The sequence below is a fragment of the Neodiprion lecontei genome, chromosome 6 (genome assembly GCF_021901455.1).
Source record: "Neodiprion lecontei isolate iyNeoLeco1 chromosome 6, iyNeoLeco1.1, whole genome shotgun sequence".
NCBI lineage: Eukaryota > Metazoa > Arthropoda > Insecta > Hymenoptera > Diprionidae > Neodiprion > Neodiprion lecontei.
In genome coordinates this window covers 29119431-29132463 of record NC_060265.1, presented here as the reverse complement: position 1 = coordinate 29132463, position 13033 = coordinate 29119431, and the positions used below count along the sequence as shown (strand labels likewise).

The 13033-nt window shown below is 48.5% G+C and overlaps 1 protein-coding gene across 1 annotated transcript in view; it reads left to right on the top strand.

Annotated features, from left to right (window-relative positions):
* The first annotated feature begins 5489 nt into the window (after positions 1-5489).
* The window catches only part of LOC107224470 (fibroblast growth factor 17), a 98498-nt gene continuing 90954 nt past the window's right edge, over positions 5490-13033 (top strand). Inside the window, exon 1 of the mRNA XM_046742950.1 lies at positions 5490-5738. Coding sequence (XP_046598906.1) covers positions 5725-5738 — 14 coding nt within the window. The 5' untranslated portion in view covers positions 5490-5724. The remainder of the gene's footprint in view (positions 5739-13033) is intronic.

Here is a 13033-nt window from a genome sequence, read left to right as displayed (position 1 = left end):
CGCAAAGTACCAAGCCTCGCAGTGGACGGATCAGCCGATGATCCAGACGTAAAATCGCCAAGAATTCACTCTACTTCCGGTCAGCCTAAGAACAAGGAGCAACTTTTCTGAGATGTGTTCAACGATCACTGAGGAGTTGGACATTGACATAGACCATGTTTGGGTAACAAGTACTTCTGGGCGAAATAATCTCATCTTATTCGATTCCGGGTGGGCTTGTGGCTGCAGGGGGATTTCCCATAGTTAGGCGTCTTAACATAAGTGAGTATACGTGACCACCTCGGTGAAGCAGACGCGTACACGGCGCTTCAGCGACACTAGGCGTGGAACGAGTGTTGTTATTTGCGAGCGCATGCCTCGCGCTCGTGCGCGAGGGATGCAATGTGAGCCTGCACAACGCTAGAACCCCGTGCATTTATTTTATGCTCGCTCCGTGTGCCATTATACTTCGACGTCGCGACTCGTTATGCCGCCTCACTAGTGAAGAAAAATTGAAACAGAAAAAAAAAGAATATAATAGCAGAATGCCGCACAATGCCTATGCACTCCGTCGACGCTAGTCGTCCATCGGCTTTTCGTGCTAAGTATTGCATGTACTTTTACGTGCGTACCTGTACGTGCGAGAGAAAAGTTTGCGCCTGTGGAAATCGTTGCGAGGTCCTACGGCAGATGACTTGGCAAAAAACACTACAAGGTGTGTTCAGGGTTAAAAAGAGAATTGATTTATAAATTATTGATCGCGATCTTGTATACATCTAACAATAGCTTATCAAAAGTACTGGATATTTTTATCACTTTTATGCGTCATCCGAGGTTTGGAAAAACTCTGAAACAGTCACGCTGGAAACTGCGGTGAGGTTGGGGAAGAGTGAATCGATTCTTAGAATGGAATGTCGAGCTCTGCTCGAACCGAAGGTAAAGTTTCTCATCTACGTCAGTGCAGACGGAGGGTGGGAGCAGCGATTTTTCTTCCCCTTGTCTCCTGTAATGTCCATATAAAGGTCATTGTTGAGGGAAGAGGGTCTGATTAGTGAAGGTAGTCGAGCCCGAATGTGTGTCACGAGTTTGGTGGGAGCCGGATGGATGATAAATGAGACTAATACGGTTCGTAGAATTAAGAGATCGTCGAGCAATTAATTTTATCGGCCGTAAAACGCGTTAGCTCGCGACAATTCTAACGACTGTCATGGTCATCCTTTGTAGGACGGTAGCTCCAGAGTAACTGCATCATCGGCTACCTACTTACGCGTTGAGCTTCTATATCTGACGTCCCCAATTAACCGTCAACTGCAGGGCTATAAAGAAATGGGGCAGGTAATGGCGCGAATAGAACGAAGTCAGAAAGCGGTTATTGGTACGTGAACATTAAGCGATAGGGCGAGGTAGCCTGGTACGCTTTAATGTGTCGCTTGTGACACCCTCATAAGTCACAAACAGAGGAGTGCGGATGAAGCGAAGAAGGATTTTCATCTTTTCAAACGTCCAACCTATTCTTCGCGTAACAGCAGGAGAACCATGGGCATTTATGCTCGGTACCTTAAATTCACTGTCCAAATTACGAACACTCTAATATCGACGAACTGTAATGGCAAGTTTCGCTGCTCGTCTCGCGGATAACGAACGTTTCGGAATTGAACTTGCGTCAGATTTGTTCGATCCAGCGGCACAGGGTCTGGGAAGATGCGGTTGACGGAGGAACGCCGCCTCGGGGAGCACGTGGCTGGTATCAGCACAAAGCGGCGTCTACGTCAGAGTCTCCGAGACCATAAAAGACTCCTTAGACTCGTTCGTGTACCCATTTCGCCGGGGGATACGTTAGTGTGTAGGTACGCGTGTGTATGGCTTTATCGTATATGACGGTTGTACGCGGCGGTATGGATACGGTATTGTATCTACGTATCTACGTCTGCTATTTTTGGCTCCTTGCCATCGTCAATAACCTTTGCATTGTTGTCCTCCTGACGATCGCACGCCCCGATAGGTACGTATCCGCTCCCTAGGACCCGTTCCTTCTCTCTTTTCAGACTACACGTGGCTCGAACCCTTCCTCCCGGTGACGGTGGGCACCGTATCTGCCGAATACACGGTGCGTCCTCACGAAATCGCAACTGTTTTGCATTTAGAGTAAAGCTCCGACCAGTCGGTGTTCTCACAGGCTGAAGGTGAGAGTCCGAATCAACGATCAAGAAATGAAAGGATTCAAATAAAGTTATCCCGCTGGACAACTTTCGCTTTTTTGGAGTGACTGTCGGACCGGAAAAATTTGCCAAATCCTCCGTCGCAGAAGATGTTCATTGGGATTAGACAGGATACGTTAGACGAGTTCGTTGAATTCATTAAAATCAAAAATTGCAAAGTCTAACAGCTCGTGTCAATCTACCAGTGAGATGAGAGTTTTTAATTTACGTAGATACTCACCCACAGATATTAATGAAGAATGATTGAAAGATCGGTACACCGACTGTAAATATGCGATATTCTTGATCGCGGCCGTGTCCGAAGGGAAAATGGAAGTGGCGAAGCTCTCGGCAGGGTGTAACGTGTAAGCGGGTTCGTTCCCTCGGTTCGTCTCAGAGCCGGCCATGAGAGGAATGCGGCAAAGTGTGGGAGGACGAAGAAGGCCGCAACCTCCGGGTGTTGTTTTCTAAGCAAGCTGTCTCTATTTTTACGTCAGGCGTATCTATCGCGTGGTATTGTAGTCTATTCGTGAACCGATTCGGTCTAAGTTTAGCCTCGGCAATATAACAGAGTTTACAACACTGATTCCACGAGCCGAGGGTCCGCGATACGGTGGCTGATGTCGCGGAGGCGGAACTCGTGGGCTGCACTCTTAGAAATTCAACAAATTAGTTTGTATTGTGCGGTGAGGAGCGATACATCCCGATCATCGCCTTTCTTTGAACCTCTTACCGGGAACTCGGACTTGTTGACAATAGAAACCGAGTGCTCGACCCACCGAAGAATTCCGTGCCAATCAGTGATGCCTTAATAGGATTGGCGGTGTGCCAATTCCGAGTTTTCCCCGATATCCTCCCATCATTATCGTACTCGTATATTTTATTCAGAGCGCCCTGTACAGTCTGAGTTTGAGGAGTTTTCATCTTCAGGATCGACGGGGAACGGGTGGCGTTCTCCGAGTAGAAAGAAAAGGATTAATTAAAAGGAAAAGTAAGAAGAGATGGTTTGCCCGGTTAAAAAGTTATGAAATATTCTTGAAGTATGTTCGGCATTACGAATCTATAATCTATTACGTTATTAATATTCTATAATGACATGTTAATTAAGTAATTAGATAGTAATTAAAAAAAACTCCGAGATCCATTTATGTTCGGACCTAAATACCGAACGGTTCGTTATATCACCTTATCTATAGCCCATAAAAAGATAGGTGAGGTACCTACCGATGAAAAATAGCATTGAATATCATTACGGCGATATAAGGTATAGGGGTACATGCATCGGAGGATAGAGTTCAGGGGATTTGGTCAATAAATAATTATTATAATACCAACCTTGACGCTTTCTACTCTGCAACTGCTTAAATCGTATTCTACATATATATTCGTTGTTGTTTCATTTCCATACAAGATTATAAATAAAACGAAGAAGACGCTTACGCCGTATACACTCGACTTAATAGTATCAATTTATTAAATCAACCATGTCGCCCATTACGGCTATATCTAATAACGTTGATTCATTTTAATCACTTTATCCGTTATAGACTCTCAGGACTTTCACGGCGAATTCATCAAGTGTGAATAAATAAAACAAATAAGGACAAAAAAGAAGTTGTAGGTCAATTCAAAAAACACGCGATTAAGACCGTTACCAGGTGCATTTGACACCAGGCTCCGGCGGGATCTTAATTATAACGCATTATTATTATTTTTTTTTTTATTCTTTCGTTTGTTTTTATCCTATTTTATTAGTCACGTTGACGAGTGATATTTTAACAGCGGGGCATTAATAAACGCGTCCACGGGTATCAGTCGAATCGTAAATCAGCTCTGCGTTGGCCTGGGACGAATTTATTTAAAAAATTCGATTCAATGTCGAAATAATACCACGATATACGTATTGTATACATATAGATATCTACAAGAGTGTGATAGACATGGCCTTTAATTCGACGGAATGGAGAAGAGCTAGACGGGTGGCCCGGGTCCCGCTCGAATTATCACCGAAGCGATTTGCGACTCCATTTGCATATCATTCACGCTACCCTCCCGCAATTATATTATACAAATACTCCCATTATTTTTATCATTCAATCAGCCGTCCGCTAACGCCCGTGACATTTAACGCCGCTTGTCTCTTACACAAACTGCTCAACTTGTTCGGCGACATTATCCCCTCGCTTCTGGTGCGAGTTAAGTGTTCCCATTTGAAGCGTTCTTATACGGAAGCCAAGTGCCCCGCTAGACTCGACGCTTCGGTGTCGACGCGGCGGTGGCGTTGTACATAAAGCTAAAGAAAACAAGGCCTCGAAGGGAGAAGCAACCGCTAACACGCATATAAAATTGCACTGCCAAGCAAACAGCTCCGGTCGTTCAATTAACATCGGGCACGAGTCGTTCGAACTCAGCGCGGTTACAGGGAGCAGGGGGACCTCTAATCTCGCGGCTTTAAACTGGTTCGAGCTTGTTTTTTCGTTCTTTTCATTCCATTTCTTTCCTCCGCTCTTTCGCTTCCACTTTGCAGCGTATAATTTACGACAGACAATCCGGCGAACGATAACACGGTGAGTAAAATGATAATTCGAGAGAGTGAGAGAGGCGGAAAGACCGAGAGAAAGATACGAGGAGGTCGGAATTAGACATCGTGCGTTGTCCGGTGAGTGAGTGAGTGAGTGAACGGGTTTTACTATGACGAGACGGGCAGCTTTGCTCAGCAGCTCGTTTCGACGACGTTTTGACGAAGGAGGATGAAATGGAATATTATACCAGGGGCCAGTTGCTGTCGGGCAATTCTGTTTACATGTGCCAACTCAGTTATTTGGCACGTGGCCGCAGACCCGCTGCAGAGGCGAGCGGGGGACCCACGTGGACCGCTGCACTGTCGAGGCGTACGCACTGATCTCACGCACAAGAAACTCGGTGTCATTGCGAAGACCGGAGCACGCTCCGCGATTCGGTCAATTGGTCAATTGGTTTCTCACATCACTCGGGGGTGAATCATCCCCGAAATTCAAAGTCCCCGCCGACGGTGACGTCGCGGCTCGTGGCGCGTGGCGTGGGCCGTAGTCTGAGGGTGGGGGGCGGAAAGGGGTGGAAAGAGGCAAGGGTAGTTTGGCGCCGGGCGTCGGTCGGTCGGTCGGTTGGTCGGTCGCGTGTGTGGGTGTTCGTTAGTTTCCGGGTTGTTCCGGATTCCGTGGGGGGCGTCGAGGACGCCGGGGGTGTCGGGGGCGGCAGGAGCGTCGACGGGCCGGCACGACACAGCGAGGCGTCGCGACGTCAGTAGAGCGCCGCGCTATCGACCACCGCCACGAGATACGAGCGTCCGAGTGACGGGACCACGAGAGACCACGAGACCCGCGCGAGACCACGAGGCCGGTTCACCTTGCGAAACGAATTTTTTAACGCCGACGTGTCCGGGTAGTTTTCGTGCCGTTTTCACCCTCCGTAATCGAGGAATCCCGCAGCCGGACCCTCCAGGAACTGACTTCGTCTCCCTTCACTGCCGGAGACCAATGACTGCCCATCCAGAGATCACGGGATACACATGTTCATTATAAGGTCAGTGCTGAAAAGCTTCGTTGAACGCATTCGTTCTTGACATCCTTCCCATTTTGACTTGTGCTGTTCGCCGATGGTTAAGATACTTTCGAAGTACCGCGGATCAGTTCCGGTTTCTGAGTGTTACGATATTGGGGCGAGCGGCAGGGATGTTCTTTTTAATCGGAGCAAAAAATGTTAGGAGAAAAACAATTGTAAAAAGTGTAACACTTTTAGAGATAACTTTCATCCTCGCGCACCTACAAGAAGACGCCGGCGTCAGTTGTACGGCGTCGTTGGCCACTTGACACTTGCTTTTTGTCGCTTGAAGCCCGGCTCATCGGACAAGTGGACAACCGTAGGACGGCTCCGTCGACGACGCGCGACAGGACAAATGCGGTTACGTCGCCGTCGTTGCGTCCTCGCGGAGGACCTCCTCCGCTTCGCTCGTCCTTTTTCCTCATCCGCCTCTTATTCTAATTCTTTTTCTCCTTGTTTCTTACTTCTCTCTCTTTCCCTCAGCTTCATCGCGAAAGCGCTGAATTTTTTCAACTCAGTACCGTGTCACCACCGTGGCTATAAATACGTCGAGTGTATTCACTCGAGATTTGCATTCCTTCGTTGAAAAATATTCAACCTCAAGAATGCTCCGGAATGCTTTTACGTAAGCAGTTGGGATGGGGAAAAATCGATCGATGTGTAAGCTTAGCTCTGCCCGCGCGGAAAAACAACCGTTTGATTACAGAGAAACAGCTGTAGGTATAATTCCTGCTCCTCCGATCTTTTGACGGGTGATTTATAAAACTGGACAATTGAGTGAACGGTTACACCATCCAAGATTGATCAGTGATCAGGGAGCTTGTTTTATAGAATCCATATCCTCGAACGGTGTAAGACTAATCTTACAATTTTTTCTATAGTTGATTCACGTTTCTCGTGAATTAAAGCTAGACGACAAATAAAATTTGAGAACGATAGGTAATCTCATTCTGGGTTCAAATCGGCGGTATTTAAAGCGCCGTAGCGGTTCACAACTCAATTCTATAGACGGTCCCATTAAATTCCAGCAGTTTGTCTGGAGCCGACAGAGTATAAATTTGGTGTGGAATCATTGACACGACGTTGAAGATATAAGCCAATTATTCATACACCACTGCATGTATATTCGGTAAAAATTTTGAATATTCATCAGGTTATATTTTCGTGCACATTTCGTAGCCCGCAATGGTGGGCGTCTCGCGTAAGAGCTACGCGCTAAGAAACATTTCAGTCCATCATACTTTTCTCGGTACCTACATAAAACAAAAGCAGGTTGGTAGTCGTAGTAGGAAAATAAGACGGTAAAAATGCGTCACGAGACTTTGTCCTTCGGCTGAAAATAGGAGGAATTTTACGTCGGCATATTCGCGATATGACAAGCGTAATAAATTTTCAAATTAATATACGACTCGAGTTGGGTTAAGTGAGCAGACGCAAACCGTGAATCTGGTGGGATTTGCTCCACCGATTTTTCATTCGTAAATCTTGAAAAAATGAAAACAGTTACACAATATTGCTATTGGAGGCTGTCAGAGTTAACGATAAAACGAATATTTAGCAAGGATTAAAGAGGTGCAGCCGCTGCTCCTTAAGCTTGGTAAAAACGGAGTTGCTTTCGATGCATGGCAGGGAAATACTCGCGGGTTTTAAATCCCGCAATCCAACGAACCCTCCGCTTACCCCGGTTCATTGATCGGCGTAGGATAATCGTCGGTCGATCCGTGATTCCCCGTCACGTAGGCAGTCGTAAAAGAAGCCTGCTTCCGTGGTTCAGGAACGCTACCATCGTCGCATCGGCCGGGCCAGCGTGGTACCGACTCCTTGTAATGCACGGCAATTTGAGGGCCCATAATCCGGCGTATAATTCATGCAGACCTAAACTTGAAGCACCGTGAACGCAAACGCCGCCGGGCTACATCAGAGAATGACTTATCGGTCCCCTCGCTGTCGAAGCTGATCGCCACTCCACGAGCCGAGATAAATTCAAACGCGATAGAAAAGGAGTTGTGCTAATGGCATTGCGCTACCAGCTGCCTCCAGGGGTGAAACTTGCGGGAGGAGCACTAAGCCTCCAGGTACGGGTAGCGACGCGGGAATCTTTTCACCTTTTTTGTCCAAACTGCCTTTCAGGAAACGCGGGAGATTTCGGAACGCTCCAGCGGCAACGGCAGCCGCGGGCCCGTCGGCGTTCGAATGACGTTAGAAAGTCTGGCTGCTCTCGGTGTTTACTTTAACACCTAGAGTCCGTGCAGGGTTATCCAAACCGCTGAAAACCTCCGCGAGAACTGAAGAGAGAGAAAGAGACAAGGGCGGGGGGAGGGGGGGGGGGGGGGGGAGTGACGGAGGGGGTGCGGAGCACCTGTAGAACTTGAGTGGAAAAGAAATCTTTTGTTCTTTGCTTCTTTGAAGTTTCCATGGGTGCATCGTGACAGCGTGGATCCGACGCCGGGTAACCTACCTGTTAGACGGACCTGCCTTTTCCTCCCTCTTTCGCCCCTCGACCCTAGAGATCTCACTTTAAAGGGATTAGCGCAATTTTTGGTATCCCATTTTCGAGCTTTCGGAATAATGAGAGGCTCCAGAATCACCTCGTCATCGTTGGACGTGAGAAACTAATGGTGATCGCAGCGTTACCTTCCTGTTCTCAAATTCTTCTCAAGCTCCTTCCAATTTTCGTAACCTTTCTACAACTGTGAAATACCGCGTTCAAGTCGGTTAACTGTTATTTTCAATTTGATACTTGCGATTAAACCGGGTTCAACGTGATCCGCAAAGAGGGGTGGAAGCTTTTCCTCTGCCGGTCCACGGACGTACAAATATCTACAAGTGCAATGCAACCCCTTGAAAGTTATTCCCCCACCACACCCTTTCGGTGAGTCAGTCCGTCCATCCGTAAACGCATCCATGCAGACATATTTTATTGCCTCGAAGGTACCTTATACCCCCATGTCCCCATAGGTATTTGGTACGTCTAGGTATACCGGCGTATTTTCGCGGGTGGAATTCTTTTTGAAAATACTTAAAACTTGGGCGATTTGTCCTGACGGCGGGTCGAACTCGATAAAGTCGGTCCGTTCGGTTCGGATGGGTGGGGGGGTATCTATCGCTTTGGTAGAAGTGCCGGGCGAGTGGGAGTGTCGCATATTTTTCTGCCGGTAGAATCGAGTCGCCGCCGTACGCCGAAAGGAAAACTTGTCCGCATGTAGGAAAACTTTAATCACGTAAAATGCTTAAAGTTTATCCGAGCGTGGATCCCTCCTGATTGCCCGATTTATCGAGCACTGAACGCAACGCCGAACCGGGGTCACTGCACCTCCTTTTACTTCGTATTCTACTTTAACTCGAACTGCAAGGTACCCGTCTGCCTTTCAGCCCGCGATTGGTAAGCGAAAGGAACTTCGCGAACCGCAAACTTCTTCGAGGAATGCCAAAGGGCACCGCGGAATGTGCATTTTCGTTAATGTACCCTCTTCTTCTTCAACACGAACGACTCCGAGGAACGAATTAGAATGCAAATTGCGAGGCATTACAACGGACGCTAACAAGCTACAGGTGCATTTGGCACCTCAGACTCAGGCAACAATGTCGCCGAGGCTCGAGGCGGCAATCACTGTAGACGCTCCCCTCTTTGTGTGGAAATATCTGATAATCGGTTGATCATTACGCGGGCATTTGACCCCGGGGTTCGCAGCCATCGCCCGGAGCGACAGGGCTTTTAATGGTGCATTGAAACAGCGTCAAGTCTGCATTTCGAAAGGGGTTTTTGTCGATCGAGAATCACTTTTATCCCTGACAAAATATAATGGGGCGAACGTACAGCCGCCTGCGGAGTCTCGGGGTTTCCTGGACCCGGGTGCGGGCTCGTCAACATCTGGTACTAATTGTAAGTCGACAGCGGCACGTCCCTCGCGCTAAGCTCCTGTTTACACCCGGCTCACTAAACCACTGTTCCAATTAAGGACAGAGCTTTATTCCGGCCCACCTCTTTCCATGGGTCCACGGTTCACTCTCTTTCGTTTACCCGGGAAATTTGTCACCCCCGGCTTTATTCGGCGCTCCGCTGCAGTGTTGTCGACGACGAAACTCGTTATTGTAATACTTTGTTCACCTTAAAATGGGTCAGTTTCCCTGAAAGGATAATCAGTTAATTGCCGCTGAGATGAGGGACTGCTAATTTTCCGCACCCTTTTCCCTGCGCCCGGGCTTCATAAATTTTCCAAGTTTATTTCCGCAGAAACTGCAGCAGGCGATTCCGGTTATTCGTGCTCTCTGTGGGAAATTCCCGATCCAATCTCGGCCAACGGCAGCCGCGGTGATCGTGCTTCGGGTAATTTTTGCCATCGCAACTACGCGCATATCTATCCGCCTAGCGAGTCGTTCCCGGTTGTAAAAACCCGGCTGGAGCCTGAGAGCCGGATGAAGGCGAGTAGACGTGAAGGAGAACCAAAAAGAGTCGGCGAGATTGTTATCATCACGAGTATGGGTATATAGTCCGGGGAACAGAGACAATGAAAACATCTCGGTAAATCAGAAGAGAGAGATAGAGAGAGGGAGAGGGAGAAAGTTTTACGCGGAGGTAAAGAGGTAAGAATAAGAGGCAAGGAGATTAGTGCGGCTTACAAGGCATTACCGAAGAGGCACGCCGACGTCCTCGTCGCCACAGCAGCAGCAGCAGCATCATCCCCTCTCCCTGGATCTTGACTCGCCGAGATGAATCTCGCCCTCGTCTCCTCGTTCCGTCCTCCTTTCTCTCGAGCTTCTCAACCACTGTCGAGCTCTTGGTAGGTAGCCACTCTCCAGGCTTAACCACCCGTGAAGCGACATAATATATCTCGGAAAGATGATTCGCTTGTTAGGTCTGAGGCACCTTTGCATTAATCCGTCTGGTACCAGACTCGGCGTCTGCCGAGTTTTATTTTCGCCAAACTTATCCCGGGCCACGGTGCGGCCGTCTCTAATTGGACCCGCGGTACCAGGGTTGACCGAAAATTACCCAGCTCGGTTCTAGGGGCGGTATAAGAAGATCGCGCGCCACCCTGGACACGCTTCCGATGCTCCGAGCATTGACCCCGAACCGTGGAGGTGGTTGGAAAACAGCGCGTCTATGGGAGGAGAGACAACCGAGGTTAAAGCGAGCCCTCCGGAAGGATGGAGGATACTTTTACGACTTTTGCTGCCAATAATATAAATAAAGGAAAAAGTAGCGCGGCGTCTTTCGCGAGCCTACAATGCATCGCATTGTTTCGACAACTTGGCTACCGCAGTTAGCCATTTCGGTGGGAGGCCTATCCATGTTGTCTAGTATAAAATTGGCCGCGAATATGCCGTAGATCAAACTAAATGTACCGATACAAGTGCATCGATAGATTTATCCTAGCAACATAGCATCGAGTAATGGCCACTTCAAATGGTCCTCCGCTTCTCCATTGGCGTCCTTTTCTTCTCGCATCGTCACACAACCGGTTGTCACACTTCGAACTCTTCGAGGAAGAACTACGAGTTACGGAAAATGTTGTTTATGTCCTCACCTTTCCTTTTCTTTTTTATCTTCTTTTCGTGGAGTCGATGTCGCTTTGTGTCAGAACCGTGGCTTGTCGCTGGACAAGCACAACGACAGGCCATTATTCGAGTCAAACCCCTATTGCGAGTGTAAATTTTCAATCGTTGGAGGAAATGGAAAGCATTACCGCGCAGTCGATGCATCATAATTGAGTAAGCCCTTTTCTCGTAATAACCTTCCGTGCGTCAAAGCAACGGGAGTGTAAGTCCCTTTCTTACGCGTTTCGTACGCATATTTGACGATCGTAAAGTCCCAGTTGAACTTTCACAATATTCTTATAGATGTGGCAGGTGTCGCGGGTCGATTAAAAAACCACTCTTCAAACAAACCTATGGACCCCCTTCAATTATATCTTCGGGTTCTGACCTCGGGCCCCCCTCGAGGCGACCCTGGATCACCCTGGAACCGAACGCCTCGGAGTGGTGGACCGGTACCGCGTAGAACACGTGTGCGTATCGCATAGCGCCGGTCGCGAGGCTCACGTCCCCCGAGGGGCAATTCGGATCGTCGAGGCGTCGGGATGGGCTGCACTTGTCGCCGGGCTGATGCCAGCGATAGCGTCACTCGGCAGCGATTGATCGGTTCTCACTTATTCTCCCGATACTCGGTCCCCGTCTCCGGAGTGCAACTCACGGTCTCCGTTCCTCACGACGACGACGACGACGACGACGACGCACCAATTTGACATACAAGAAGAGCGGTTCGGCAAAGAGACGGAGTCGTGCTTCGGCCTGGTGTTGGTCAATGGTGCCTAGTATGTGGATTGTGGGCTGGTTTGGCTGGTGCAGCCTGTTGGGCGAGACTCTCGAACCTGTCTCCTCGTTCATCTTTAACGATTTATACCGAGTTCTTCCGCAGTTATTCCGAGCGATAAATATTTCAGAGGATATATTTATTATTTTTTTTCATCTTGTATTTCTTATTTTACTTTTTCTTTATCACGCGTGTGTTTTGGTTCCTTGCGTATATCGGTTCTCACAATCATCTCCCATGACCGCGTCTCGTCGTTCCAGTGTAATTGGTCGCGTGAGGTAATTAGGCGATTTCGACATTGTCAAATCGGGACGAGGGAGGGGCGCCACCTTTCCTCTTTAAGGCTTTTCCCAACTTCTATCCCACCTCGTCATATTCACTTCGGTATACATATTTCGAGCCAGGCTGACTGTGCCGTTCGTTGTAGGTATTTAACGATTTGAACCGAGTCATCCCGTGGCAGTAATTCTAACCAGTGAATAATTCAGTGGCTGACGTTAAAGCGAGAGATGGAAGTTCCCTCGTTGGGATATATTTTTTATGGTTCGGAATCAGCTCTCCTCCCTCTCTCCCGCCGTCGTGACTTGTCTATTAAATCCGGCATATACACATACGTATATATACAAGACATAATTGATCAACCTGCGAAGATCCGGAGCTGATTTCATGGGGCCGAGGCCGCGGCCGGCTACTCCTTTTACGTCTTTCTCTATTTTATTCCGCGTCCATCACCACGCCCTTGTTCGGGCTCGATATGGAACGAAGAGTATTACGAGTAAGACCACAACACAGGCCGTAAAAGCATCCCGGATGGTTTATGGCTGCCTAAGGCTAATTCTCAGCGTCGGTTACTGCCGCTATGCCGCTGTGATATTGTGCTGCACACGCAAGCTCTACGCCTTGCCCCGCTACAAAGGTACTCCAGGTTACGCTGCACCCTGGCGCCGGGCAGCTCGGGGTGCGA